The 26391-nt window shown below is 40.3% G+C and overlaps 2 protein-coding genes and 1 pseudogene across 4 annotated transcripts; 1 reads left to right on the top strand and 2 right to left on the bottom strand.

Annotated features, from left to right (window-relative positions):
• The first annotated feature begins 5014 nt into the window (after positions 1-5014).
• On the top strand, positions 5015-6955 carry LOC311353256 (regulator of G-protein signaling 5-like; annotated as a pseudogene). Its single transcript, XR_014684158.1, has 5 exons — positions 5015-5147; positions 5278-5367; positions 5734-5795; positions 6026-6192; positions 6320-6955. The product of XR_014684158.1 is annotated as a regulator of G-protein signaling 5-like (transcript).
• Positions 6956-9582: 2627 nt separating this feature from the next.
• uchl5 (ubiquitin carboxyl-terminal hydrolase L5) lies at positions 9583-14845 on the bottom strand. The gene is made up of 11 exons (XM_084472526.1): positions 14677-14845; positions 14213-14276; positions 14016-14121; positions 13757-13882; positions 13465-13526; positions 13134-13264; positions 12926-12989; positions 12629-12731; positions 12269-12382; positions 10546-10644; positions 9583-9951 (listed from the first exon to the last, which is right to left on the bottom strand). Exons 1-11 carry the CDS (start codon positions 14750-14752, stop codon positions 9907-9909), a joined length of 990 nt encoding a protein of 329 aa, XP_084328652.1. The 5' UTR covers positions 14753-14845; the 3' UTR covers positions 9583-9906.
• Positions 14846-15194: 349 nt separating this feature from the next.
• Positions 15195-17400, bottom strand: glrx2 (glutaredoxin 2). Of its 2 annotated transcripts, XM_084473476.1 has the most exons (5): positions 17385-17400; positions 17179-17233; positions 16605-16668; positions 16149-16325; positions 15195-15679 (listed from the first exon to the last, which is right to left on the bottom strand). In XM_084473476.1, exons 2-5 carry the CDS (start codon positions 17229-17231, stop codon positions 15515-15517), a joined length of 459 nt encoding a protein of 152 aa, XP_084329602.1. In that variant the 5' UTR covers positions 17232-17233; positions 17385-17400; the 3' UTR covers positions 15195-15514. The 2 variants fall into 2 exon arrangements, with proteins under 2 accessions (XP_084329602.1, XP_084329601.1); XM_084473475.1 differs by lacking the exon at positions 17385-17400 and having other exon boundaries at positions 17179-17352.
• Between the last annotated feature and the right edge of the window lie 8991 nt (positions 17401-26391).

Genomic DNA, 26391 nt, shown 5'->3' on the forward strand with positions numbered 1-26391 from the left:
ATGCAAACCGCAATATCACGTCCAGCACAAGGGGAACGGGAGGCGTTGCTGTGGTGAGGCCACGCGTTGGGTGGGGCTGGCCCTTAATGGCACCATCAGACAGAGCAGAGTGGCAGCAGGATCAGACGCTTCAAATGCCTTGGCAGAGCACTTTGAGTGAAATGCTCGGAGCGCCTATGGCTGCCTGGGCAATTGTGTCTTTTCTACATTTAAGAGTTTACATTTCCTCCACCAAATGTCAAGTGCTTCAAATGTTTTTCATTTGTGTATAAACTATTATCCCTCCACTGTCCAAATTCGATTGCAGTAGTGGTTGGACATTTTGTAAGATCTTTGTTGGCAAGCGGTGCTGACCCACACCTAAAGTTGAACAAATTGTAACTTTTAAGTGCGGTTAAATTACGTCCGAAAAGCGTAAACTTGCCTCCTGCATACTTGCTTCATAATTGCTCAGCAGTTTACAATGAGTTATGTCATTTCAAATGCCCTGCAGCGTAAGGCTTGCAACCTTGTGTCAAAGAAAGTTTTGCGCTGGGTCGAGAGCCTAGAACGCATTGAAAACTCAAGGTTCAGATTCTTCCTGTAATCGGCTGTAAGTCTTTTCCAAGCCTCCAATGTCCCTGTAGGTTGTATGTCATGTTATGCCTCTTTTGCTGCTGATGCTCACTCTTGTGTCTTTTGTTTGGACCGGAAAAAGTGGTCTCTTTCCTATCCCTGCCACTATGCTGCCGTTTGGTCCAGATATTAAAGCTACAGGAATCTACAATGTTCTTGAAACGGCCACTATATTTATTAGATGTAGTACATATGTACTGCTAACACTGAAAGGTCAACGACAATCCGATAGAAAATGCATTCTTTGGTTTGTGTAAACCAAATGTCACGGCCTGGCCATGCCTCCCGTCCTTGTGTTTCGTCCGGTCCCCTTTCCCTTGTTTCTCCTTAGCTCCCGTTTAGCTCTTGGTCTCCCTGTGCCATGGGATTTTTATTTGCCCATCTGCCTGCGTGCCTTATCATCGCTCTGCCTGCTGCTCAGCAATCCGTTATGGCGGTCACTTGCTTCCCAGCTAGCTTCTGCAGCAACGCTCTCTGGTCCGCCACGCTACACCAGTTCCTCGCCTCCCCTTGCCCCTCTGCCTCTGCCTGTCAGAATTTCCTGTCATCCATCCTCATTCCCTAGAATCCTGACAATAAGCTGTTCCTTAAACACTCAAACTCTTGAATCTGTGTCTGTGTTTGGAGTTTCCCTGAGTTCATCGTAACAGAAAATGGAGTGGTTTATTACATAATTGTGTCTTTGAGAGGCCTATTAACTTGACGCGTACATACAGTACATACACTGATAAAATAAAACTCAAATTGATAACTTACAATTACCTGAAATAGGCATAGCTTTTCATTTGTGCATCATTTCATTTGATTGTTTTGCTGCTTGCACATGTAGTAATATAATCTTTGCCTTATGCCTAGAAAATGTAATTTGGGAATATTCAAACCCTTTCATTGCTGGATTCATACATTTATGTGTGCGCATATTTCAGGGTCACAAAGTGATAGACCGTGAACCTTTGTTGTGATCCACAGTAAAGAAGCTCAGAGAAAATAGAAAACAATGAACCAAAACCTGTTCCCCCTGACAGGTGACAGAGACCAACTTGGACTGCACTAGAGCTTGACCCATGACACAAACAATGTTTCGACAAATCAGAGGAACTGAAACCAAAAAAAGGGAAATGTTTACGTCTGTGTTTTCTACAGATACCTTATGGTGTCATTGAGGAGAGGAGAGGTTGAAAGTACTATTCTGGATATCAAAATAACAGATGTTGGCTTGCTCAAACTAAATTGACCCATGCAAAGAAATCCCTTTTAAGGTCAGTAAAACAACTTCCCAAACAAAAGCGTCTGCTAACTGCTCGCGTGTTCATCCTTCTTCAATGGCAGACGAGTGAACTCTTCACTCGGCAATAAGACTCTAAATATTTGTTTGTTTGTTTTTGTACTTTTCCTCCCCCTACAGTGCAATGCGAATTGTTCCTCGAACAGTCAAATAAGCATGGTTGTACATGGGCATGCTAATTAGCTCCTCAACGTGATCCTAAATAGAGGCCTCAGGCACCAGTTGTGCCTTCATTCAAAGCATTGCTGGCTATAAATACTGAAGCAAGCTACTCCACTGCGGGGTACAGGGAACCCCAGCTCTTTACAATGTGCCCCATGGTAACGTCTGGGCCCTCATTTTGATTTATTTTTTAAGGGAAGTGACTTTATATTAAAGTTACTTGATATGAGAGAGAGAGAGAGAGAGAGAGAAAGAGAGAGAGAGATAGATGGAGAGAGAGAGGAAGGATTAATAGGAAGGATTAATAACAATAGTAAAAAATAAAAGTATATATGTAATAACTTTTTAGTTACTACAGATGTTAAGTTGCTGCTATCTCTAGTGCACTTTATTTATTGTCCATTTAATCTGTTGAATAAACTAAAATTATATAAATAATAATGAATGTATAAATAGTAATATAAAGTGTGTGTGTGTGTGTGTGTGTGTGTATTATAAAAAGATAAATTATAAAGGACATACATATGTAAGGGATCAACTTTGATAGGCTAGCCTAGATTGTATATTGGGTACCTGCAACATGTCTATGGGCATTAGCTTTTGTTTCCTGAGTCCTTTAATTCACCTATCTACTCGAACTGCAAAAATAAATTTGACTGCACAAAATGTGAATTGTTATTTTGTGATGCAAGTGGATTTAAGACCGAAGCACTGTGTTCTTCTTAGCGTGTTAATGCACGGAAACAGCATTTGTCTGATGCTTCAGCCATACAGATGTGTGGGTGCTTGAGCAGACGCACAATAATAGATTGCTTTTAGTGCAATACAGATGTTCTATAGACTTTTACTGGTTGAGTGAGCTTAAGATGGATCATGCTCCACTGCTACACAGTGTGTGGTGGTGGCTCTTTAGAATCCCACAGCAATTTAAATCAGTCTGAACTAATGATAACTGCTAAAGCTCATATGCTCATATCTAGGGCATTACAATATAGTAAACAATATTCATTATGTTTTATGTAAGGGATAATGTATAGAACGCCGGTCATTATCGGGAAATAAGCCCAGACAGGGTGAACTGGACACCGACGCGAAGTGGAGGTGTCTTGCTTCACCTTGAAGGGGCTTATTTTAGTTAAAATATTATCTTATTTTAGTTTAGTCAATTAATCGAAATAATATTTTCATAGTGGTTTTGTTTTCTTCCTTCTCCCTCCATACTTCATGCTTCATGTTACAGACATTATTAATAACTACTACCAACCAGAGATGGCTTGAGCGTGTGTATGTGTGTGTGTGTGTGTGTGTGTGTGTGTGAGTTGATGCTCATAGAAAAAGAGACACCCTCTTCTAGCAGTGCTGGGAATCACCGGCCTCTACGTAAGGCCTTTGTGGATGGACCGCCAGCTGCCACAGTGGAAACTTGGCTCGGCTTCTTGTCCGCTTCCAAATAGACAGATGCTTACAAGCCGTGGGCTTCACATCATAATAAACACTTTAGTCAAACACCAGGGGTTTTCTCTTACGTATATACTGCACGGCCCTTGCCTGAGGACGGGATCAAAACACACAAGCACAGATAGTGTCTGACGCATTCGAGCTGTTCGGCACGTTAGAACACCATATGATAACTAGCCGGGAAGAGGTCCTATGATACACCCTTCACCTGATACTGTTTGGTTTTCAGGAATGAGTGTAGAACTGTACAGTGTGTTAGTCTGGTTGATTTTTGTTGACCTGCAGCAATGAGCTGGTTCCAGCAGATTCAATGGTGGGAAAGGGGCTTTCGAGAGAACATATTTGTAACTACTTTATTTATAACTACTTAAGATACCAATGTCCACTTACAGGAAACAAAACATTGAACATTTTGGGAAAAGTAAGTATGCCACACCATATTTTGTATCCACAAATCTCCACTTGTTCCTCAAACCAATTACTCTCAGAGTAATGTATTACTATTTTTGAAACAATGTTGTACAATTCTTTTTGGAACAATGTTGTAGAATTTTTTGGGAACATTGTTGTAGGATGGTTTTTGTATTATGTTTATGAACATATGCTAAAACAACCACATCACAGTGCAAGTGATCACGTGTGCTTTTTGAATGGCCCAAAAAGCCAGCCAGCCCTACAGGTTTGCCCCAGGTGAGTACAAGCAAGAAAGTGTGTGTCATGATTAGATGAAGAAATTTTAATGATAAACGGAAGTTGTTGCATCATGACATAGTCATATCGTAAAACTTCTTCATTACAAAATCAACTCTTCACTATGCATGGATAATTCAATGACGGGTTAAGACAAAAGTGTTGAGTCAGAAACAGGGAACATTAAGAGTATAATTTCAGTTCAGAACACTATTATATTTAGGAGTTTGTGCTCTGTTTTAGATTCATCCATACCAGTTGTTTTGGATTAAAAAGTAATTAGCAAACATGGTGAATCATTTTATGAGAGCAAACAGCCATTTGATACATTTCAGTTTACAGTACAGTGCGTTGTTTTTACTCAGTAAGTACACATGTGTTTATTTTTTAAAATAACATTTTGTACAAATGGAGAGGCGGTAACTAAATGGACCACATATCAGAAGACAAAAAAGCAAAAGATTGTTTTGCATAACATAAGTTGCAAAACAAAAGTCCCATGGGCCTCCGGAGTAGCTGTGTCCCCCCCCCTCGGGATGGAGGAGGACACAGGACAGCCACGTCACTGTTCCTTGACCTTAGTTTAAAAATGGAAGCGAGCAACTCAAGGATACTCAGACAGGGAGGGAATGTTTATCCGTTGACAGCCTATCAGGGCCCGGGGCTCTTTCAGGCATACCCGGGGTGAGTCAATGTTTACACAGCGTTGGCCAATCAGCGCCTACGACTGTCACTCTAGGCCCTCCCCCACTTTGCCTGCCCTACTGTCCGGATTGTACTTAATGGGAAGCAGGCTGACAGGTCATGAGTGAGAAAAAGAGAATAGCAGCGTTAGCATAAGAACGAAAATCAAGACCGTGTATCAACAAGGAGCTATGGGATACACAGATTGGCACACCAAAAGTTTCAACATACTGTTAGAGACTATGGAGATAAAGTGAGTGGATAATTTATCTTTGTAAAAACTGCATTGGTAATGTGAAAAAGTAATATTATCTAAATGATTTTTAAAGTATAATAATAATAATAATAATATTAATAATGCTGTTGCTTTTTTTGTTCTTCAGAAAACAATGGAAAACACCAATGAGAATATTTTTCAAGATGAGCCCTAACCAGGCCAAAGCCAAAGGAGAGATGAAAAGCAAATCTCACAGGTAAAGCCAAGGAGCGTCTCTCAAGAATCACCACGAGTCTCGACCTGCATGCAATACTCTTAACAGACTGTACTCATGACCAATGAAGAAAGTATATTGTGCAGTCTGAAACCTGCACTAAAAATGATCATTGCAGTAGTATTTTGGGATTTTAAACAACAAATACCTCTATTATATCTATTAATTTCTCCCTTGACATGCTTATAACGAGTTGTGACAGAAGTTTTATTCAGGCTGATTATCTTTTTTTGCTTTCATTTAACCATTCAAAATATCTTTCAGTCTAATTGTAGCTTTAGTTTGACTTGAAAGACTTGAGCTAGATAGGCATGCGGAAGCTCATGACGTATGTCTGTTCTCCCTCAGGCCAACAGTGGATGACGTGCATCAATGGGCACAGTCACTGGACAAGCTACTCGCTCATAAATGTGAGTATGATTATAGGCGCATGATTGGATGAAATGGCTTCAAAGGTCACACTTTCTTCAGAGGGCTATTTTTAGGAAACATTGATGATCATGAACACAAACAAAACAAAATGTAGAAATAAGAAAAAAGCGACGTGCTGTTATGTCACCTGCCTACATGCCTTTTATGACCTGGCCGTTCCGATTTTAAAATTGCCTTCTCTCACTCTCTTTGTTCTCCCCTTCTGCAGATGGTAAAGCCGTCTATTGTACTTTCCTGAAGTCCGAGTTCTGTGAAGAGAACATAGAGTTTTGGACGGCCTGCGAGGATTTCAGGACAAGCAAATCAAAAAGGGAGATGGCGTTGAAGGCGAAACACATTGCTGAAGAGTTTGTCAAAAGTAATGCACCCAAAGAGGTAATAACCCATTCAATACGACCCAGATATTAGGCAGACAGGACAGTATTTGATGACAATATATTAGTGGGTGAGAGTTTGAGAGAAACATGGCCTGGTTAATCCCCCTATCTTCCTCGGTTTGCAGATCAATCTGGACTACGACACCAAAAATGGCATTCTGCAGAGCCTGGCAGAACCCAGCGGCAGCACTTTCGTGGCCGCTCAGAGGAAGGTGTACAGTCTGATGGAAAACAACTCCTACCCTCGCTTCCTCCTCTCTGACCTGTACCGGGACCTGCTGCTGGACGTCAAGACACGGGGCAAGAGGAACTAGCTGGCTGCCTACAGGGAGCCCCAGCATTCACCTTCTACCACTGGGGCCTGATGTGGGGGAGTTTGATGTTGATTCCAGACACTGGCCTAACAGACTCTGATGCAAATCCAAGTTAGGAGCAACACACGAACCAGAGGATGATAAAAAAAAGACTAAGAAGCTACATTGCATGCTGGCATGTTTTTGCCACCTGTGAAAGAAGTCAAGGTGTTGTCAAGGTTATGTTGCTGTGTGTTCGTTTCAATACGTCCTCCATGAAAATGGAGAAGACAGCAATATGAAGATGTTTATTGCCTACATTGTGGAGGACATATTTGCACTGATGCTCATACTTTCTGTTTTTGTTTGAAGCTTTTTGCATTTTGTTTGAGTGTATTGTAGGTTTCTGAATGATGAATATATGCATACAGACACTGTCCATTCTGTCCAATTTTTTAACTATTGACAAAGTCAAACTAACTTATTATTTTGATTGCCTGTTGTCATTTACAAGGGTGTCTGTGACACCATAGGCCATGGTTGTAAGATATGAATATAAGTTTTAATGGATGTGACATTGTGCCAGGGGGCAGCCGGGTTGCTCCATGAAAGATGTTTTTATTTACTTTGTGGAAAATAATGAATTTCTACTCAAATAAATCAAGTTTTGTACAAAACAATTGATGACTTATTTACTTCCAAACCTTTAAAGATGCTGAATGTATGATTTAAGAGCTACCTTCCTGAGTGTAATTCTGTGAAATGCTTGAAGACTATCTGTTGCGGTTCACTGTTGTGGTTCACTGCACCTATGCCTCTGTATGAGACGGTTCTGATTTTAGACCACTCTTGGCTCATATCTGATTGGTTTGGGGGAATCCATCTTGGTTTATCAGAGGTTACTCAAATGCAACACTTCACAAGGGTGGTGAAGGGAGAAAGGGAGGGGACTTTTTTTTCCAAGTCGCTTATTTCGCTTATAGGAACAATTTGTAACAGGATATGAAACATCAGGCACACTAGACAACCTCAAAGTTAAATCTGCCGTGCTTAGACACACAGAAGCTTCATGACCAATTTTACACTGATATACATAAATGTACCATTGATAACAGGCGAACACTGTCTTTTTCATGTGACTCTGCACCCTACAGTATACATACAGTTGGTGCAGGCAGGAGGTTAGAGGATGCAGCGCTGCAGCGGCCCGAAGGAGAGCAGTGTTATTGTGTGTGCTGTGGTGCACTAGAGACACCCCTCGCTCGCTCTATGAGCTCATCGTAGAGGGGTTGAGCAGACCAGGGCACCATTGTGTAACTCCTAACTACACCAGACACCATGGCTGTGTTCCGATATCCGATATACTTCCATGAGTACACTTGCACGTAGCACACTATCCGCACTGACTTAAGTGCGCTGATTTTCAGATGTCAGTGTCCTTCCAAATCGAATACTCCATGGTGCACTACCCGGAAATTACGATCGCGACTGCCGCCGTGGCTCCTACCCCGCAATAAACATCCCGCTTTGAACAGTGAACTATTTACGCATAGTAGCTATAAAAAGCTATAAAAGCTACAAAATAACTAAATTAATGCAGGCTATGTGGAAAATGTTGTCTCAGCCCGGCGCCGCCTTTTCTGCTACGTAGCTAAGATGGCTGCCATTGAATACGAAAAGTGTGCATCGATCCACACTTTGCGGTTTGACCGCTTTGAGTACACCATCCGGGTCCTTTAGGTACACTTCTTTTTGCCCGATCTGAATTGGAACGCCCTACCTACTCAAACTAAGCATAGTGAGTGCGGATAGTATGGATATCGGAACACAGCCCATGTCTGTGTGACATTACACAGGTGCAATGGTGCCCCCCTGTGCTGCAGTACACACAGAGGCCTGCTCTCCAACCAAAACCACCACCGCAGTTGTCATCCATGCCCAGCTCGCTACTGCTATTAAGGTCCATCAAAAGAATGATTTTACAAGGTAAAATGATGATTTTTGAATGATTTTTTTCAGGTAAAATGACAACAGGTGATTCATGTGGTTTTTATATTTTACTTACTTACTTACTTATTTTACCAATAAAAGTTCAAGATGAGATAAAATACTGCATTTGCATAATATATATGCTACTGAAATCCAACCCACAATGGTAGTTTATGTATGATCAAATACCTAGTACACTGCATGGCCTATTAGATGAACCTGTTAGGTTGGGGAAAATGGAACTCTGACGACCTACCTCGGTGACATGCGCTGGCCCAGGCTAATATAGTAGGCCTACAACTATAAAAACACGTATCTCTCTGCTACGTACAGCCTGTTCTAATGTCACCACTCAAGTGTTGCTGGTTGCCATGGGAAACTTAGCAACAGCGCTGCAAAATTGAGTCAGGGCAGTACACGAGGTGCGTATGTAAACAATGAAGACAAAAATAGAACGAGCCACTGTTTTAGTTTGTGGACTACACATCTAGATTACGGTACACTACAATGTACTATACGCAGTAAATTCACAAGACTACCAGGTTCCCCTAGAGGTATTTAAAGCCATAGAGAGAGAACATTCTTTACAGTCTTCAGCATAAGTCACTCTCAGGCTTCTCAGTTATATTTACCAGTCAGAGCTTTTATACCATCAACACAGCTTCAAGACATCAAGTTCACAGAGTACTTTGAATGCTGTCCACATTTAATCCAATGGTACAAAGGGAGACCATGCACAGAATCGCTGGTCTGTCTTTACATGAAAGCAGGCAATAACCTTTAACTGAAAGAAAACACCATTACATGATGTCCATGAGGGGTCTAGGTATCAACCGTTTGCGTCTTCTCTACAAGTGCCTCAGTGCTTCAACATCATCTTGCCACTGAGTTGTTTGAAATAAACAAAGTCTTTCAGGACTTAAATGTGGTCAGTTGACTACTACATGAGCTGTGCATGGTAAAGTACCACACTGGCCTTTTTCTTTATTAATATGACTAGTTAAATGTAACCAACACGCTGAAGACAGCGGACAAAGAATGCATACAAAACTAACTGCAGTTTGAAAAAATAGATCAATAAAAAAGTAAAAGAAAAAAAACAAAACTCAAACATCTAGACATTTTATTATGAAAATAAGACAACATTTGAACACGGCTTTCCTTCAATCATGCAATGCAGCTGACAGACATATGGTCAATTGGAGGGTGTTTCCTTTCGTAATATATACACTCAGTTCAATCTTTTCAGTCTATCATGGCACCTGATGTGTCTAGTAAGACATCAGAGTCTTGATGGACTATTGACCGGGATTGTATTTGTCCGTGCATTTGTTGAATATGCCTCCGTTTAGGCCTGCAAGTGTAGACAGGATGATGGTGGTTGGGTGTGCGTGTGTTTTTGGGGGCAGCGACAATGCTGCAGTCTGATCTCACTTGGCCTCCTGTGCTTTCTTGGCACTCTGCTTCTCTTTGGCCTTCGTGGAGACAAGACACAGAAACATCAGAGGATGTTGTTTTGTGTATGAAACAGCAACAACAGCCTAGTAACAATGTTACTTTGCTTATTGTTGAAGTTAAAATACAACAACGTAATTATACGAATTCATCACTGAGGGCAAATGTTCTATTGAGCTGTTGGTACATGATAGAAAGATGAACACAGCCATGTGACACTGCAAAATCAGTAAGCCTTTATCACAGAGGGATAATATCAGGGTTGAAAACAAGTGCAGTGCATAACGTTATGAGTCTGTAGGTTTGCCAGGCAGTGGCCATCATTAAGGCCATAAGATACAACTGTGGTCTCCCCTAGTAAAACACCTCTGTAATAAAGGCCCTTTCTGCCATCTAGTGGACATCTTTAAAACTATTCAGACAATATCCTATTTTCACTATGGTCTTAGGGAAAATAACATTCATCAGGTAAACCCCATTTTGTAGTCTGGTGACCATCTGTCAATGCCTTATTTGAAACAAATGTCACAACATACATACCTCCCCTTGGTTAAACAGCTTAAAACTTCCTTAAGACAAGCATCAATACAAACAAAAATAATAGTATTAGTTACCTTCTCCACTAGGGGTATCAACTGTTGATGCTCTGCTAGTGTTTTTAGTAGCTCCATAATGAAAGGTAGGTAGTTATGCTTTCGTCGAATATTCTCAACCTGTTAATGGCAGGAGAAAGAGATTAGCCATTAGTCTATTACTCAGTATTTGAACTTGCTTGCAAGAGGGTTGAAGTAGAAGCACAGTAAGGAAGCCCATCCATTATTCCATATGCATTTTTGTGCCAAAAAATACCAAAAAACCAAACTCATGGTCTTTAGTTCCTATTCTATTCAATACATGTTTACTGTGTGAAAGCTCAAGTGGATCAAACTTTAAAGTGTGATCCACTTGCAATGTGAGCAAATCACAATCACCCAACATTGCGAAGCGTCATCTTCACAGACACAAGAATACCATTATAACATTGTCACTTTGAAATGATTGCATGTGCTACATTGTAGTTAGTTAAATGAATCAGAAAAGCTGAGAAAAGGACATGCCTGCAACTGTTCAACGATAGCACTTAATGCACTGGATGAGGAATACTGGATGATAATACTTATCATGCACACATTTTTCGATCAATAGCTTATGTGCTGAAATGGTATGCTTTGTTGTCATACCTTTATTAAGAACCATAAAGATTAATACAAAAAAATTACATTATGGAGTGCATAACAGTTGAAGTTGACTATGAATACAAGTGGCTCCACTTCTTTTATCAATTGAAATGCATGGCAAAGTACCGCATGGCGATGTAATGCAAAGCATATTTTGTAAAACGTGATGGACATCCAAAATTCTTAATGAAATTGTAATTGTTATTAAGGGTGTGCATTAAGCATCAGAAAATTATGTTCCATGAAATTGCCGGAATATGTGATTCAGTTTTAGCCTAAGTGAAGGCCAAAACTATATTTGTGTATTGTTTTCAGAGTACCCTGGGTTGCCAGAAATGAAAGAACCTGGCACACAAATACATCATGCTGCAGCCATGGGAGCAAGATATCTTTCTCCAATATTGTGAACTTGGACTGCAGTTCCCAATTTAAACGCTTGGTGTCAATGTTAAATATTGTTCCTTTAATTATTTGACCAGTACATCCAAGACCATGTCCGTAAAATACAAAACATAAACATAGGTTTGGACATCTCTCAATTAGAACCAACTATCATAACCAATAGTGGTGGGGGAAAAAAATCTATTCTTTTCAGTATCACGATATTTTGGGTACGCAAATATATCAATAAGGTATTGAAATATTTAATAATAAATAAAAAAAGTAGCATTATTTTTATATTTTATTTGTTTGTACTCTGATGATAGCATGTAGCCTGTTGACCAACTCATTTTTTCTGAACAAAATTGCCAATATTCTCAAATTAATTTAACATTTTGGTTGATGACCTTGCAGCCAACAGGACTGGACTCAACAGTACTGGAGCAGTACACATTTGTTTATTTTTCTCAATTTGATTGAAGCTCTTAGTTACTCTTATTTATATGATTACTCTCAGGTTTATGTTACTCTATTAAGTCTGCTTTATGTTACTCTATTGTATTTCAATAATTTCAATTTAATAATTTTGTTATGTGCTGGGAGCTCAGCATTCATATCGCAGAATTGAATTGCAATACTTGCTGTATCGCAAAATCGCAATAATATTGAATTGTGGCCGAAATAGCGCAACACTATCGAATCGTCACATTTTTGCCAATTCCCAGCCCTAGTAACCAACCTTATATCTTTTGAGTTTCTGATTCTCCTCCTCAATAAGCAACTGGTATTTGGCAATCTCTGACTGGATGGAGCTGAGAAAAGTGCTACTCTGGTCTGTGTCCATTGGTTCGTCCTGTGATGGGAGACAAGATGCAAGACGTTTGAGACAGAGGCTTCAAGAACATGTAGAACAAGTCATGCAACTATAAATCCCCCAAATTACAGTATTAGTTGTACAAATTGTACACGGTGAGATACTATATAGTGTACATTGCATCCGTACTTTGGGCTAGTAGTAGGGATTTAATTATATGTATATAAAATACATTTTTGCAGTGTTCAGCAGGCAGTACTGAGTGGGCAGCTTGACCCCACTTGCCTCTGTAAGCTGGGTCTGAAGCTCTGCTATCTTCCGCTCATACACCATCTTCCTGTCCGAAACGATGGCCATCAGGTTGAAGCGGATCTCCCCTTCACTGTACCTTTTGGTGGGGACGGCAGGGTAAAAGAGGGACCACATATTAGGCACTGCAGTAATCCAACAAATAGACTTGCATACTTAAAAACAGAAACAAAAATCACAAAAGGAAAGAACACTGTGTTTTTGGACACCGTAACATTTCATGTAACCGAGAATAGCAATTAGTAGTTCAACTAAACAAAGAAGGATACTCACTTCTGTATTCTCTTCTCGATCACTGGGCGAACTGCATTGATCCAGTCATCCTGGTTGCAAACACCTAAAAAGAAAAAGCATCAACAGCTTAATAAAAAAAATCTGTCAGAAGTCAACATCTGGCCATGGCCCTAGGATAATGTGGCATCATAACCGGTTCTGGTAATTGTCTTAATTCCACAAATATCCGGCAACATATTTCACCTACCCAAGTCAATGGGTCCCTCCCGGAGTCCATCCAGCTCATACAGTCTACCATTGACAGGGACGTAGCTGACAAAGTGAAAGGCATCCTCATCCTTCGCTGAAGACTTCGCATCAAATTCAAACATTTGCTGTCTGATAAACACAAAGTCAACAACATGAATCATGGATGAGATTGTAAGACACCGCATCACTCACCCTATGTCTGACATTTTATAGAGCAAATGATTTATCAAAAGAAATATCATAGATTAATTTACAACAGAAATAAAAGTTTCCTATGTAACAACATCGCTGCGTAATGCTTTCATAACAAGCTGCTTGCTGAAGCTTACCTGGCAAAGCCGTTGTGAACTTGTCTGATAACTTCAGAGTTGCTTAGAGCCAGTCCTTTCATCTAAAAACACAACAAGTCAGAAGAAGTATGGCACTGCTGCATAAACCAGTCACAGCATGAACAGAGTGCTGGCAACAATCATAAAGTTGCAATGGATTGGGATGTTCTAATCTAAAAGGAAGCTGGGTTAATGAGCAACATCTTGGATGTCAAATAAGATACTTAAAGTCACAAGAACAAATTCAAGGAGAATGAAGAACAAGATTCATTATGAAAATAACTGTACATACTGCAGCGTCAAAACTTTGTGAGAACTCTCTGAACTCTGTCAGTGTTTCCCCCAGCAACATGTCAGAGTGGGAGCAGTTGAGCAGCACACTGACTAGGGCCTGGGTGGCACAGGCATTGTTTATGACCTGGGAAAAAAAACACACAGTGAAATAAGATAAGATTTAAGATTAAGATGTAAGATTTATCTTTGGAAAAAAAAGTATATAAACAAGCATCAAAATGGAAAACCAATTTACATATGAGAATATTCCAGCAAACCTGTTTGGCAAAGAAGATATTTTCTAGCCTCGAATCTTGTACTATTGACCCGGCAGGCTCCTCGCCTGGCTGCCACTTGAACAGGAAAATCAATCCATGAACTGGTCTGGAAAACAAGTGACAAACTCAATTCCCCGTCGATACCGATTTGTGTCAGCAATTCAGTGGGATGAAGATGCGTGTTGTGGTCATCCTACTTGAGGTTGTCAAAGTTCTCTGGCTCCATACTCCATATCTCCTCAACCTGGGCACCTTTACAGCCTGATAAGAAACACCACACGGTAGTAGTAAATATATTGTATAAATTAATACGTTTCAGCAGATTAACAGTAAGCATTCGCAATGCACAAACGGCGAGTCTTGCATCACCGCCTGGTACACTGGACGCTGAGTAACGCTAGCTCGCTAACGTACTGTGTGTTATTCGATGCTACATCTTGTTCAATGTGGAGGGAACTGGAAAGAATGAGCTCAAGCAAACCCGGCCGATAGTCTTGTCGATCATCAGGAATCATTCATTTCTTCCGTGACATCACAAAAACATCCTTGCTTGTGACAGTATGACAAGTCTGCAAGATGACAAGCTCCTGGTATGCTAACCGCTAACCGAGCTAGCCTTGTTTGTTACCACGTTAGATACAACAACCTCTCGACCACGTACCGAAGCCTTTGATCAGCTCTGTGAACACTCCCGGGTCACTCTCCATCAGACACCATTCCCCTGCACTTCCAGCCATGGTTCTTTCTGGTCTAATCAAACGTGCACACGCACCGACAAAACAAAAAAAGTAGCTGTGATGATAGTGCTGCTAGAGAGGCTACACTCAGTGGCTCATTCTCTTCAGGAGACCCAGTGACGTAGACGAGTACGGTGGTGCGCCGTGAGGTGGCGCGCGTTTTGCGACATAGCGCATCGCTTTACGTTGGTTAATGCGGAGATCAGGTGTTGACATTACCTCAATAAGTTAAAAAATAATATAACTATTTTCTTGTTACTGAAGGATTTAATTGGAATCATAATTGTCAAATGTCATCACCATATCAAAGGAATATTTTCTGAATATACCTAAAGAAATAAGGTAATACAACGGTGCAGTAATGAATGCATAATATAGGCTGGTTTATGTTGTTCCAAGTCAACAATCATAAACAAGAGGGGTAAACAAGAGCTCCTTTAATTGCACATTATAGTTTTATTTGTTACACCACTTCAGCTCCAGTGAAATGTGTAGGACTATTGCAAACATGGTCCAGTGTAATGACATGTAGCATCAGTGTGCTATAAATTAAAACGTTGCGTAATTATTTAAAATATGGCAGCTTTAATAAGACTGTACAACCATAGATAAGACAGATAAAATGGTAACGTAACTTCAAGTATTCAATGTATTTCTATAAACAAATAACATGGTAATACTTAAGCAATGTACTATGTTGAGAATACAATCAAAAGTACATTCAATAAATAGAGGTCCGGATAAAACTGCAAGAACGGTTAGTCATTTAGTCGCTTCAAAATGGCCGCTGCCCGAGCCTTCAGAGTTAGAGGATGTACAGCAGGGAGCACACTGTTCGATGAGGGGCAGTAGCTTCCCCTGCTGATGGAGCTGCTGGGTGTCCGAGCCACCTCCAATGCAGTTCCCATTGATGAAGACTCTTGGCACCTAAAGAAATGGCACAACTCTTTTTTAAACCACATTCCTTACAAAGTTTGAAACGAGTATTGCCACGATGTTTCATGCAATTGACACTGCAAATGGATAACATTTTATTTATCCAAAAGGCATGTTTCAGCAGCCGACAGAACAAGTGGACAGATCAATGTGGATAAGATAGATAACAATTCTTTCTCTCAGTATGTACAATAATGTACATTACAATGTATGTGCAATAAAGAAAAGCAGCAGAAAACAATATTCTGCCAGCATATGGAAATAATAAGAACAGTGCTCATACAAGTACGGTGTGAGGTTGTTTTAGGAATTTATATTAGGGTTATAACACATTCTAGGTTATCTATTTGCCTAGAGCAATATAGACATGCACTTCAATATACATACAACCTTCTTTTACTCTGCCATGGGAGAGCAAAGTATATTGTTACTTTATTATTAATAAATGAAACAGCCTTACCGTTCTGGCCCCAGTCATCTGAGCTAAAGCCTCTTGCATTCTCCTCCCATCATTATGCTCATCCAGCTCAATCACTTTGTAATTTGCACCGATTTCATTAAACACATTTTTGGCCATCCTACAATATGGGCAGGTCGTCTTGGAAAATATCACAATACAGTTATGTGACACAACCTCCTGAAATGACAGAAAAAAAACAGGTTAAAATAAATGTATAAAACAAATCTGAACTGTCCTAGTTATTATGCCCTTGTTCGGTCCTTGTATTGTTAAGTTTCTACACTCTCAAATCAAAGTTGATTGAAAAGCAAAGCCATTTTAAATCTTGGAAACGTACAGAAAGGTCCAAATTCATCCCAAAATAGTTTCAGCTAATGAACATGAAAAAAGGTGGTTTGTGAGGGCAGCTTTCAAGATACCCTAATGGAAATACCACAACAGTCAAAAGAATCTCACCTGGACGTATTGTGAACATCCTGGGCCAGGCAAACCAGCAGATGAGGATGTGAAATTCCCCATTCTGAAAAACAAACACGTTCACCATTCACTACAGCTTACTTCAACGTTCATTTTTTCAAATGTTGCAACATGATTTGTCTCAAGCCACCCAGCAATCATTGTTAATAGCAATTGACCTTCGAAACTTGAAGACATCATAGTAAGACACGGATCTTTGATTTAAAATAATACTGAACACCATCCGGAAACCTTTAGCCCGGGATATCATTGCCTCCATGATTATATGGACAGATCGTTTGAATATACACATTTGATTTTGCCATATATGTTGGTCATTATCTGACCAGGTGCACTTTGACTATGTATTATGTGCTTAGCCAGGATTAGTGGTTGATTTAAAACTCGAATTGTCCACTTGTGTGCGGCGTGGGTCATTCAAGAGAATATAATAATATACCACAGGCCAAGTACCAAGTCGATATGAGTAGTTCATATAACAGGACAGTCACTAAAACATGCAGACCGTTAGTAGAACATGCAACTATATTACATATAACTTATATATGCAGACCTTCGGCAACCGTCCCTTGCGAGTCTAGAGAGACACCCCCCTCGAGCAAACATCGCTAAAAATATGAGCAAACAATAGTAAGGCTTTTGGACAAAAGGAAACATGCGGCTACGGTTAAAGTGATTATACTAGCTGAAAACAAGGTGTCTGGAAAGGCTGCTAGTTACTATCACCTCTTTGTCCCTCTGTTTACTATTATATCATACCTTACGTGATCCCCGGAAGTAGTTCCTTACGCATGAAGCCCACTGCGTCTAGGGGCCGCTAGGGGCCGCTAGTGGTACCCTTCATGTTATGACTCACCCTGTGTTCCAATACTTACTACCATACTATTTAGAATGCCAGAAACATATTTAGTATGTCATAGCATGGAAAATATAGTATTCCAAAATACCAGGATGGTGTACTACATCCAGTCCCGTTTCGCAGAATGCAAGCCAGCATGCTTTTTGGGCTATTCTGCCCCACAATCCTCTCCGCAGCAGAAGATATGCCGGTGGCAGATGTTTTAATCACCTGTAGTACGTCACAATTGTATGCATACTGTGTGCAACAGTACGTACATTGTAAAGGTAGCTGCAGTACGAACTACAAATCAAAATAAAAAAAAGTGTGCGATTTGGAACGCAGCTTGATGGAAGACCCATCTTCGTGCACCTGTACACTGATGCCATGACCGACGCACCCTCCATGGCCCCGCAACGACGCGCTGGACGTCTGGTGGTGTTTCATCTATCCATGGATAATCCACGCACAACAGTATGACGAACCTAATACTAATAACAACAAGCACGCAATAGAGTTGTTGCGTTATATATTTAAAACACGAAGCTTGATATTTTAACCGGCTATAAAGTTGGCATAGGCTATAAAGTAGTAGTAAAGCAGAGTTGCATTTACACAAGCAAATTAGCAAACATTAGCAAAAGAAAGCCAGATGATTTTCAAAATGTAACTTTGCTTGCAGTATTTGTTCGTGACATATTCGATATGGGCTACCCCTTTTGTTTGAGTTGATCAAATTAAACGAATGTTATAGAGAAGGTTGATAAAATAGCTTTAGCTCTATTGCACGAGTTCCCAAGGCTTGAATAAGTTATCCCGGGCCAAGAGTCACCTATATTTAATAATTGTACGGTTTTTGTACAACTGAAAAATGTTTGATGCAACCAAATCTACATAAAACGCTTTGTAACCTTGTGGTAGAATTGTAACCTTATCATTATACTTGAAAATGAAAACGTGGACTGCTCAGCAGAGACTCTTCTGAGAGTCATGTACAATATCTGATCAGTCCCTCCTACTCCCCAAACGCAATGTCAGGTCTGAGCTGTGAACAGTAACCAGTCCCTGGTCCCTTCCCAATACCCACACATCCGAAGCAACCCATCCAGGCACCGCTCTTGTGAGATGACAACACCTGGGAACGCGGTGAGAGGAAAAGCCTGTTTAGATTTAATATACACTGTGCACTGTGCAGGATTATATTAAGACAAATTACAAAGTCATAGCAAAGATGGAACCGGTGGCTGATACATCAGTCAGCTGTAGTATGAAGTTTTGCCAAGGGCCTAAATTATTCTTGGGTGCCTCCTAGACAGCAGCTGTTCTTTAAGTTGAGGACAAACAATTCAATTTGATTCGAACAGTGACCTTTGGCTGCAAATATGTGTGTCCGTGTTTGCGTGCATGTGTATGTTGTGTGTTTGGGTCATGCAAAGGCATATTTCATCCATATTTTTTTATGTTTGATAGTTGAAATGAAAATTATAATTATTCTATATATTTGCCTAAATCGTTCTTGCTAGGCTCAAAGTCGATTTTTTATCAACACATTGCATTGCTTGTGATAAATATTAATATAATGTAATAAATATAAAATAAATATAATTATAAGTAACCGATATGGTGGAGTTAAATGTACAGTAATTGCTCAGAAGAAATACTGGAAGTGTATTAATCCTAATACGGTAATTCCAACATACATCTTCCTCAAAGTACTATACATGAGAGAAAGCACATTGTTACTTTCCATCCCTATGTCCTCCCTGTATATTTCTCTCTCTGATCCATCTTGCTCATGTAGTCACCTCAGAGCACAGCAAATGGCGAAGCTGTGCAGGTTTGCTTCCTCAATCTATCTGTTTATAGTAGGCCTCCGTATTTGATTAGAATTGATTTACTGTTGCTAGTTCCAGTTGCTTTTAAACCAAGCAGTGTGATGGAGGAGAAAAATCAGTATTGTGTTCCCCATTGATCAAAGCTTGGCTCTCGGTCACAGCTTGATCGAATGCTATGAGGATTCTGCGTTACAGGCAATCGGCAAAGTGTGTAATTACTCATTTTCAGACAGCCCATCAATAAACTAACAGTAAAATCTATAGCACTTACCATCCAAATAAGTAAAGTGTTTGTCATTGTGATTTTTCATCCCCTGACCGTGAGTCAGCACACAGGCCGGACGGATTCATAGCTTTTCTCATATATGCAGTAAAGTCAAAAAAGCCCCTTCGCTCACATGACGGAAAGGAAAAACTTTTCGTTTGGCTGATGGCTGTTGAGTTAGCTTAAAAAAATGAAGGAACTAAAGTCCACATGGAACTGTACTACTGACGCAACTGACACAATGATGAGCCTGGCTGCATTTTCATCAACATGGCGCCTTCGAATGCTTCTACGGCCGCCTGATATCCGAGGCCCTGTGGCCCCCTGATGCAAAACAACAGACACCACGACGGCCATCTATTTCTCGGACAGCACAATTTATGGGACTATCACTATTAATCATTCGATGTAGACCATAGATTGCCCTTAACTCATCTGTTGCCCCAACCCGGTAGAAATGCAATTCCCTCCACTGCCTGGAGTGCTTATCGCGCTGAGCCACAGACGGACAGCCGCTGTCGCCGCACAGGCCTGATTTAATATCTGCTTGCATCCACATGCATATGCCTGGCACGTGTAATCAACCGTCAAGGTCCTGCAAGGCACCCCTATGAAATCCTGTAGCCTTTCCCCCTTTTCATAGAGTGTATATCGCCTGTAGGAACATAGCATAGCTCAAATCTAAAGATGAAGATTTTGCTTCCATACTGCCCAGAGAGGACGGTTTTTAGATTTAGACAGTTTGCACATGAGTTGCTTTGGGCTGATTTTATTGGCCCTGCTGCCCCCTGACAGACTGTCTCAGTTAATAGTGTGGATAGAAATGAATGTGCTCCGTGTGAATGTCAAGTATGGGTCTACCCTTCATCACATTTTATTTGTATGATCCTATTGTTTTAGAGTGTTACTAAATCATTTAGTGTAAAAAAGAGACAGCGAACAGAATTGGGTCGCATTTCAGACAGTACAACATGAAGTGTCTTTGACTCAAAGACTTGAGAGTGTATTCAGTACCTTTCTTGTGTGTACTTCTTTCTGGTGGGTCATCCTTAGTCATCTATTTTCCCAAAGTTTTGGACACAGTAATATGGCCACCAGTGGCTATTTGTCAAAGGAAGTTTACCACTGAGTGGGAAGGAAGTGTCCTCCCTACTGCTGTCAACATGAATTGTAGTTTTTGCTGTTGTTGCTGATGTTGTTGTGGTTGTTATTTGGGGGAGCAAGTGGTGGGCTGTACCCGTTGACACAAATTGGATTGGTGGCATGTCAGATCGGTGGTAAGACGTGTAAAGCGGAGATCTCCCAATCCTTTTGACATCCCACAGGGCTGTGTGTGTGTGTGTGTGTGTGTGTGTGTGTGTGTTGCATTTCTGACTTTCACTCTCAAACACACAAACTCACACACAGTCCCAGGAGTGGGCATGGTATGATATAATAGTAAACAGAGGGGAGGAATATGATAGTAAGCAGGGGGGCCAGACACATTGTTCTACCCTAGTCTTATTACTTTGAGAGTAACTGTATGTTTAATTTCATCCAGAAGCTTGATTCTTTTTTTTTTCGCCTTTATATTATCTCTCTAGACTTCATGTAACTGTAGTCGAGGGTCATATGTGCTTGCTTTATTTGACTCATAAAAAATATTATTATTAATACATTGTACATTATTTGTATTATTATTAGTAGTATAAGTAGTAGTAGTAGTAGTAGTCGTCGAATTAGCAGCCGCAGCAGTGTTGCAATTTTAGTTTATATCTGAAGAGGGCAGAGTTACCTTGTTGCAGTAGTGCGAGCAGACGAAGAATGCCATTCAGTGCCAAAAAATTCCAAGTTGTTTCTCAGCAATTCTAGTTCATCTGAGTTATTTTTCATCATTTAAAAATAAAGACACAGACGCACACAAACAATCATCTAACATTGCATCATTGGCATTCATTCTGAATTTTATGCTGGCCTGGAATACTGTTCAATGTACTTTGTATTCTTTGCAATTATCTCTGTATGGTCCACATGAACTTGATGCTATTCGGCATGAACTGGAAATATGACATTTGGAATGAAATGTAGTATTCAACTATATGGTTTGCAGCCCTCATGGCTCAGTATGTGGCCAGGGAGATGAATAAATATCCTGTCACTGCTGGATCTTTTTCTCTTTCTGTGTAGGTGGCCTGGGGCAGTAATGGCTGATGTCTCTCATTCCCTTTGGAGACCCCCACTCCATCTTCCCCCTCTTTCCATCTCTTCTTCTTCTTCTTCTTCTTCTACTTCTTCTTCTTCTCCTTCTTCCTCCTACTCTCCTATGTCTTTCAATAATCAGTTTTATCGGCTACTGCTCCCCTGGCCAAAAGGCAGGGCGTCAGTGGGTGTTTTGCACTGGTTTCTCTTGATTTGGGGATTGTGTTCTCCTTGCAGCGGATGTAAAAACCTCCTCACAAGTATAATAGGACCGGTACATAGATCAGAGCATAAAGGATGGCATATTTATTTCAGCACTTCAAGTAATGGTATTATTTAAGAGACATAGCCTTCTACACGTATTTGTCTTGCTCCTTATAACTTGGCCTCTGCTGCTTTGGTGAGTGTACCAGTCTATGACACATCAAAATAATAGTCACCCTGATAGGTTTTTTGATTAATAGCCTAGTGACTTCTGTTTTTCAATTAAGCTTTTATAATAATGAGCTTTCCACTTTTAATGACATCTGCTTCTTACGACTAAAGCAACAGCATTCTACATCAATTCATTACATTCCCTCATAATATACCAACTATTGGATGCATGAGGGGTCTCTACGGGCTCCAATATACTAGAAGACACACGTTCAGTCACAATGGTTTGTGTGAAGAATTGGTGGACAACAGTGACGATTTTTTCATATTATTTGGAGCCCCTCCCCCTGCAGTTACTTAATTAAACACTGACAATGACCACCTATCCATGGAGGTGATGGAGGTGAAAGTGTACTACCTCAGCAAACTCAAATGTGCTACAACCTACAGTTACAGTACAGTAGCAAAGTAGTAAGTAGTAGTAGTAAAATTGTAGTAGTAAAATTGCCATATTATTATTCCGGGAGTACATAGAGGGCTGTCTTGTTATCAGGCTTTTTTAAGCTCCCTAAAGGAATGCCCTGGAAAAACAAACACACTGATGACTATAGCCCGTCCCGAGAAGAACCCCACAGGCTGTCTCTGCGGGGGCCAGGCGTACTGAACCATTAGACGGTGCTGAGAGACAGCAGGGATTCAGCATACTAAATGTCACTGTTGACGGAGAAAGAGACCATCCTACCCTAAACACCACCTTCATAGCATAGACACTGGATTCAGTAGATGCATCATGGGCTGTAAAAACCATTAACAGGCATATCAAGTACAGAGCGGGAATATTAATTAGAATAATATAAATCTTTTATTCAATACAAAACCATGTATTTCTAGCTGCAGTTGCAGACACATGGACATTTTTATGCAGATTTCACGTAATCTTTTGTAGGATTTCAGGATTTTGTCAGTAATCGTGTGTGGTGTGTGTGTGCCACAGACACACGCTACCCCTCTTATATGGATATTAATCCCATATTGTCACAGTGTTATATTTACACATTAATGGAATTACCCACATAAACATACATACATACACATAAATGGCAAATTGAATGTTAAATTCAAGCATCATTCTGTCAGGGCAAAAGGTTCAAGAGATACAGATGAAGACTATTCTTTTACTTCAGCTTCTAGAGAAAGAAAACCCTTTTGGTATTATGGGATAAATGTACCATAACATCTAAAATACATATATAATCATTGTCTTGCCTACACGCTATAAATGAATCAAATAAGTTTGGAGAAAACACAGTCCTCAAAAACTATAAGAGTGACACCAACCATCAGCTGCCCCTGAGAATGAACCCAGTAACCCAGTATAAGACTGGGATACTGGGATGACTGTTGACCCCTAACAATGTGACCTCTCTATATCTAGCTTGCCTCATCCAAGCAAAAAGAGAAGGAGAGAGCTTTAGTTGGCCCAATATTTACCATAAACCATAGAGAGTTCTCTGTCAAACCAACTCAGGTTTTGTTATTACTTGTGTACATGTGATAATAAGCTCTTTATCTTTCAAACTGTGACTTTCTCTACCTCTCTAATTATGTTAAGTGTTAAAGTATTGCATTTTATCTATGACAGTATCTACGGAATACGAAAGTCGTACAGTATCTATATTAATTATGCTACAATCCCTTACTTTGAATCCCTGGTCAACAGAACTAAAGCAATCTTGATAAAGTATTTATCATTGTATATTGTGTTATGTAAAGAAGAGAGCTTTAGTGGTGTGTACCCAACAGAAATTTGTGTGTGAGCACTTTAGTAGGCTAACTGAATTTTTGTTCTGTTTACAAACAGCCCTCTAATTGCCAGGGTCCAAATTTGATTCTTTTTATAGTGTGTCACTTTCTATTATGCCTACGTTTAATGGTTATTATGCATCTGAGCCTTTCTATTTCCCTTCACATCTTTCCACTTCAACCCTTTGCTCGCTGTGATCCTTTCATTGTGCCTGTATAGGCAAAACCTTTATTTTTAGGTGCCAAGCACGAAGTGCGAGGCAACCTATTGTAATTCTTAGTTTTATTATTATTATTCCGACGCATTTGACTTACATAGCCTACACCGATCGCACGCTTTTTATGAAACTTACTAGACCTGTAGAGGTTGACCCAAAATTAGCAGACAGCAAATATTACACTGATTGGCCCAAAGGTGGCGCTATACCAACTGTCCAAAAATGCAAACTTTGCACATGCATATCTCACAACCGGTTTGACCTACACACATGAAACTTTGCTCACACATGCATATCCTCATGCTGAACAAATATGCCTCAAGAACGTATGACTTCTGGTTTCCAGATTTTCCGCCATTTTGAATTTAGTTAAAAACAGTAAATTAACGATCCCAGGTTTTTTTTTCTTTGACAAAAATCCTTTAGCCCATATCATCTATGGACCATTATCTTCAATCTGACCTAAAGATTAATCTGTACAATAAATTTTAAAGCACCCATGATCCATTGACTTCTAAAAAGGGCGTGGTTTAAACCGCAAAAATAGTTAATTGCTCATATCAACATCAAGTTGGACTCCTATGATGTTGACCCTAATACAAAAGTTGTCCAGAATCAAATTCTAAACAAGATAAAGTCAACATATTTTCAATTAGGGCGTGGCATCTAGATGGGCGTGGCCACTGACTAAAATGACCACAGTTCATAGACGGAATGTTTGATTTGAGTGGGACCAACTTAGTGGCTGTTGGGGACCAAAGTTCCAACTGCTCAAGTAAAATGAAGTTGATTGACAAAACAACATGGCCGCCAGAGGCTCAAAATCATCCAAAATTAACTGCCAATGCCAAAAAGCAAGGTTAACTTAAAGCAATCATCATCATCATTGTATCTATATCAGGCTATAGGCAGCGCTATAACAATTAACTGAAAATCCTACGCTCATGTTAGGTGACAAGGTTAACCTGGCTAAATCCATATGGTTCATCCATATAGGACCATAGGGGGTGCTACAGCAATTAATTGAAAACTTTAAAGACTCATAACTCCTCAGCCATTTGACTTACAGTCATGAAAGCCTATCACCAGATCTAAGCTGAGGCTTATCAGTTATGTTATTTTTAAGATGTGGCAAGGAAATGGTTCCAAGGGACGGTTGATGGTAGCTTCCAAACAAGTACCTTTACATTCCACCTATGATTTCATTAGCCAAAGGTATTTCTTCAGGATTCCTGATGGACAGGTTGGTTGCTCTTAGTAAGCAGAGCACCATTCTGCCCCAGCCATTGCCAATTTAGCCTACAATGATATGTTTTCGCTTGTTTGTTGTTTCTCTACCTGGTAGGATATTTTAAACTTCGAACTCTCCAACCCAATGTGTTACAACTATCGCTAAACAGCTATGCAAATCTATACGGTTAGAAACTCCACAATACGCTGATCATCCTGATCAAATTTTGGATAAATTTTCCCCAAAAACACTATACTTTTCATCACTTTAGGCTGGAACAGTTAGCATTGGGCGGATACATACAGTTTGGGCTGGTTTTGAAAAAAAGTTAGTGAGATATAGTGAAGTGCCTTGTGTACAACCACCTAACTTAATAGTTATTACCTTAATTTGGTCACATTCAGGTGTTTATTTTGCTCGAGCATTGGCCTTTTTCATGCCTATTTTGTGTGCTATGTATTAATGTCCGCTCATTGGTGTAAGACACATTTTCTGCTGCTGTCAGTGTATTCTTTACACAGACCTTGTGAGGTGTGCATGTGTGTATGTGAGAGATAGATGAGAGTTTCCTTGTATACCACATGAGGTCATAGTTAATAATTAGGTTACGGCAACATCATTGTTGCAGAGCTGCCAACTCTCACGGTTTCACCGTGTGACACGCAAAAAAAAAAAAAAAAGCTGAGACGTGTTCGTTCCTTTCCAAACTCCCCGACGGTAGAGTGAGACAGCGGGGAGAAACTACCTCGAGACCTATGCATTAGGCCTACAAGATTCTACAGAATCTCACTCCGGCCAAAACCCAAAAGTTGGCAGCCCTGTTGTTGTGCATGAACAGTCTGAATGTATTTATGCATGGTTCCTCATCCTCATCGTCATCCGCTTATCCGGGGTCGGGTCGCGGGGGCAGCAGCTCAAGCAGGGGGCCCCAGACTTCCCTTTCCCGGGCCACATTGACCAGCTCTGACGGGGGGATCCCGAGGCGTTCCCAGGCCAGTGTTGAGATATAATCTCTCCACCTAG

This window comes from Micromesistius poutassou, assembly GCF_964030765.1.
Source record: "Micromesistius poutassou genome assembly, chromosome: 9".
Lineage (NCBI taxonomy): Eukaryota > Metazoa > Chordata > Actinopteri > Gadiformes > Gadidae > Micromesistius > Micromesistius poutassou.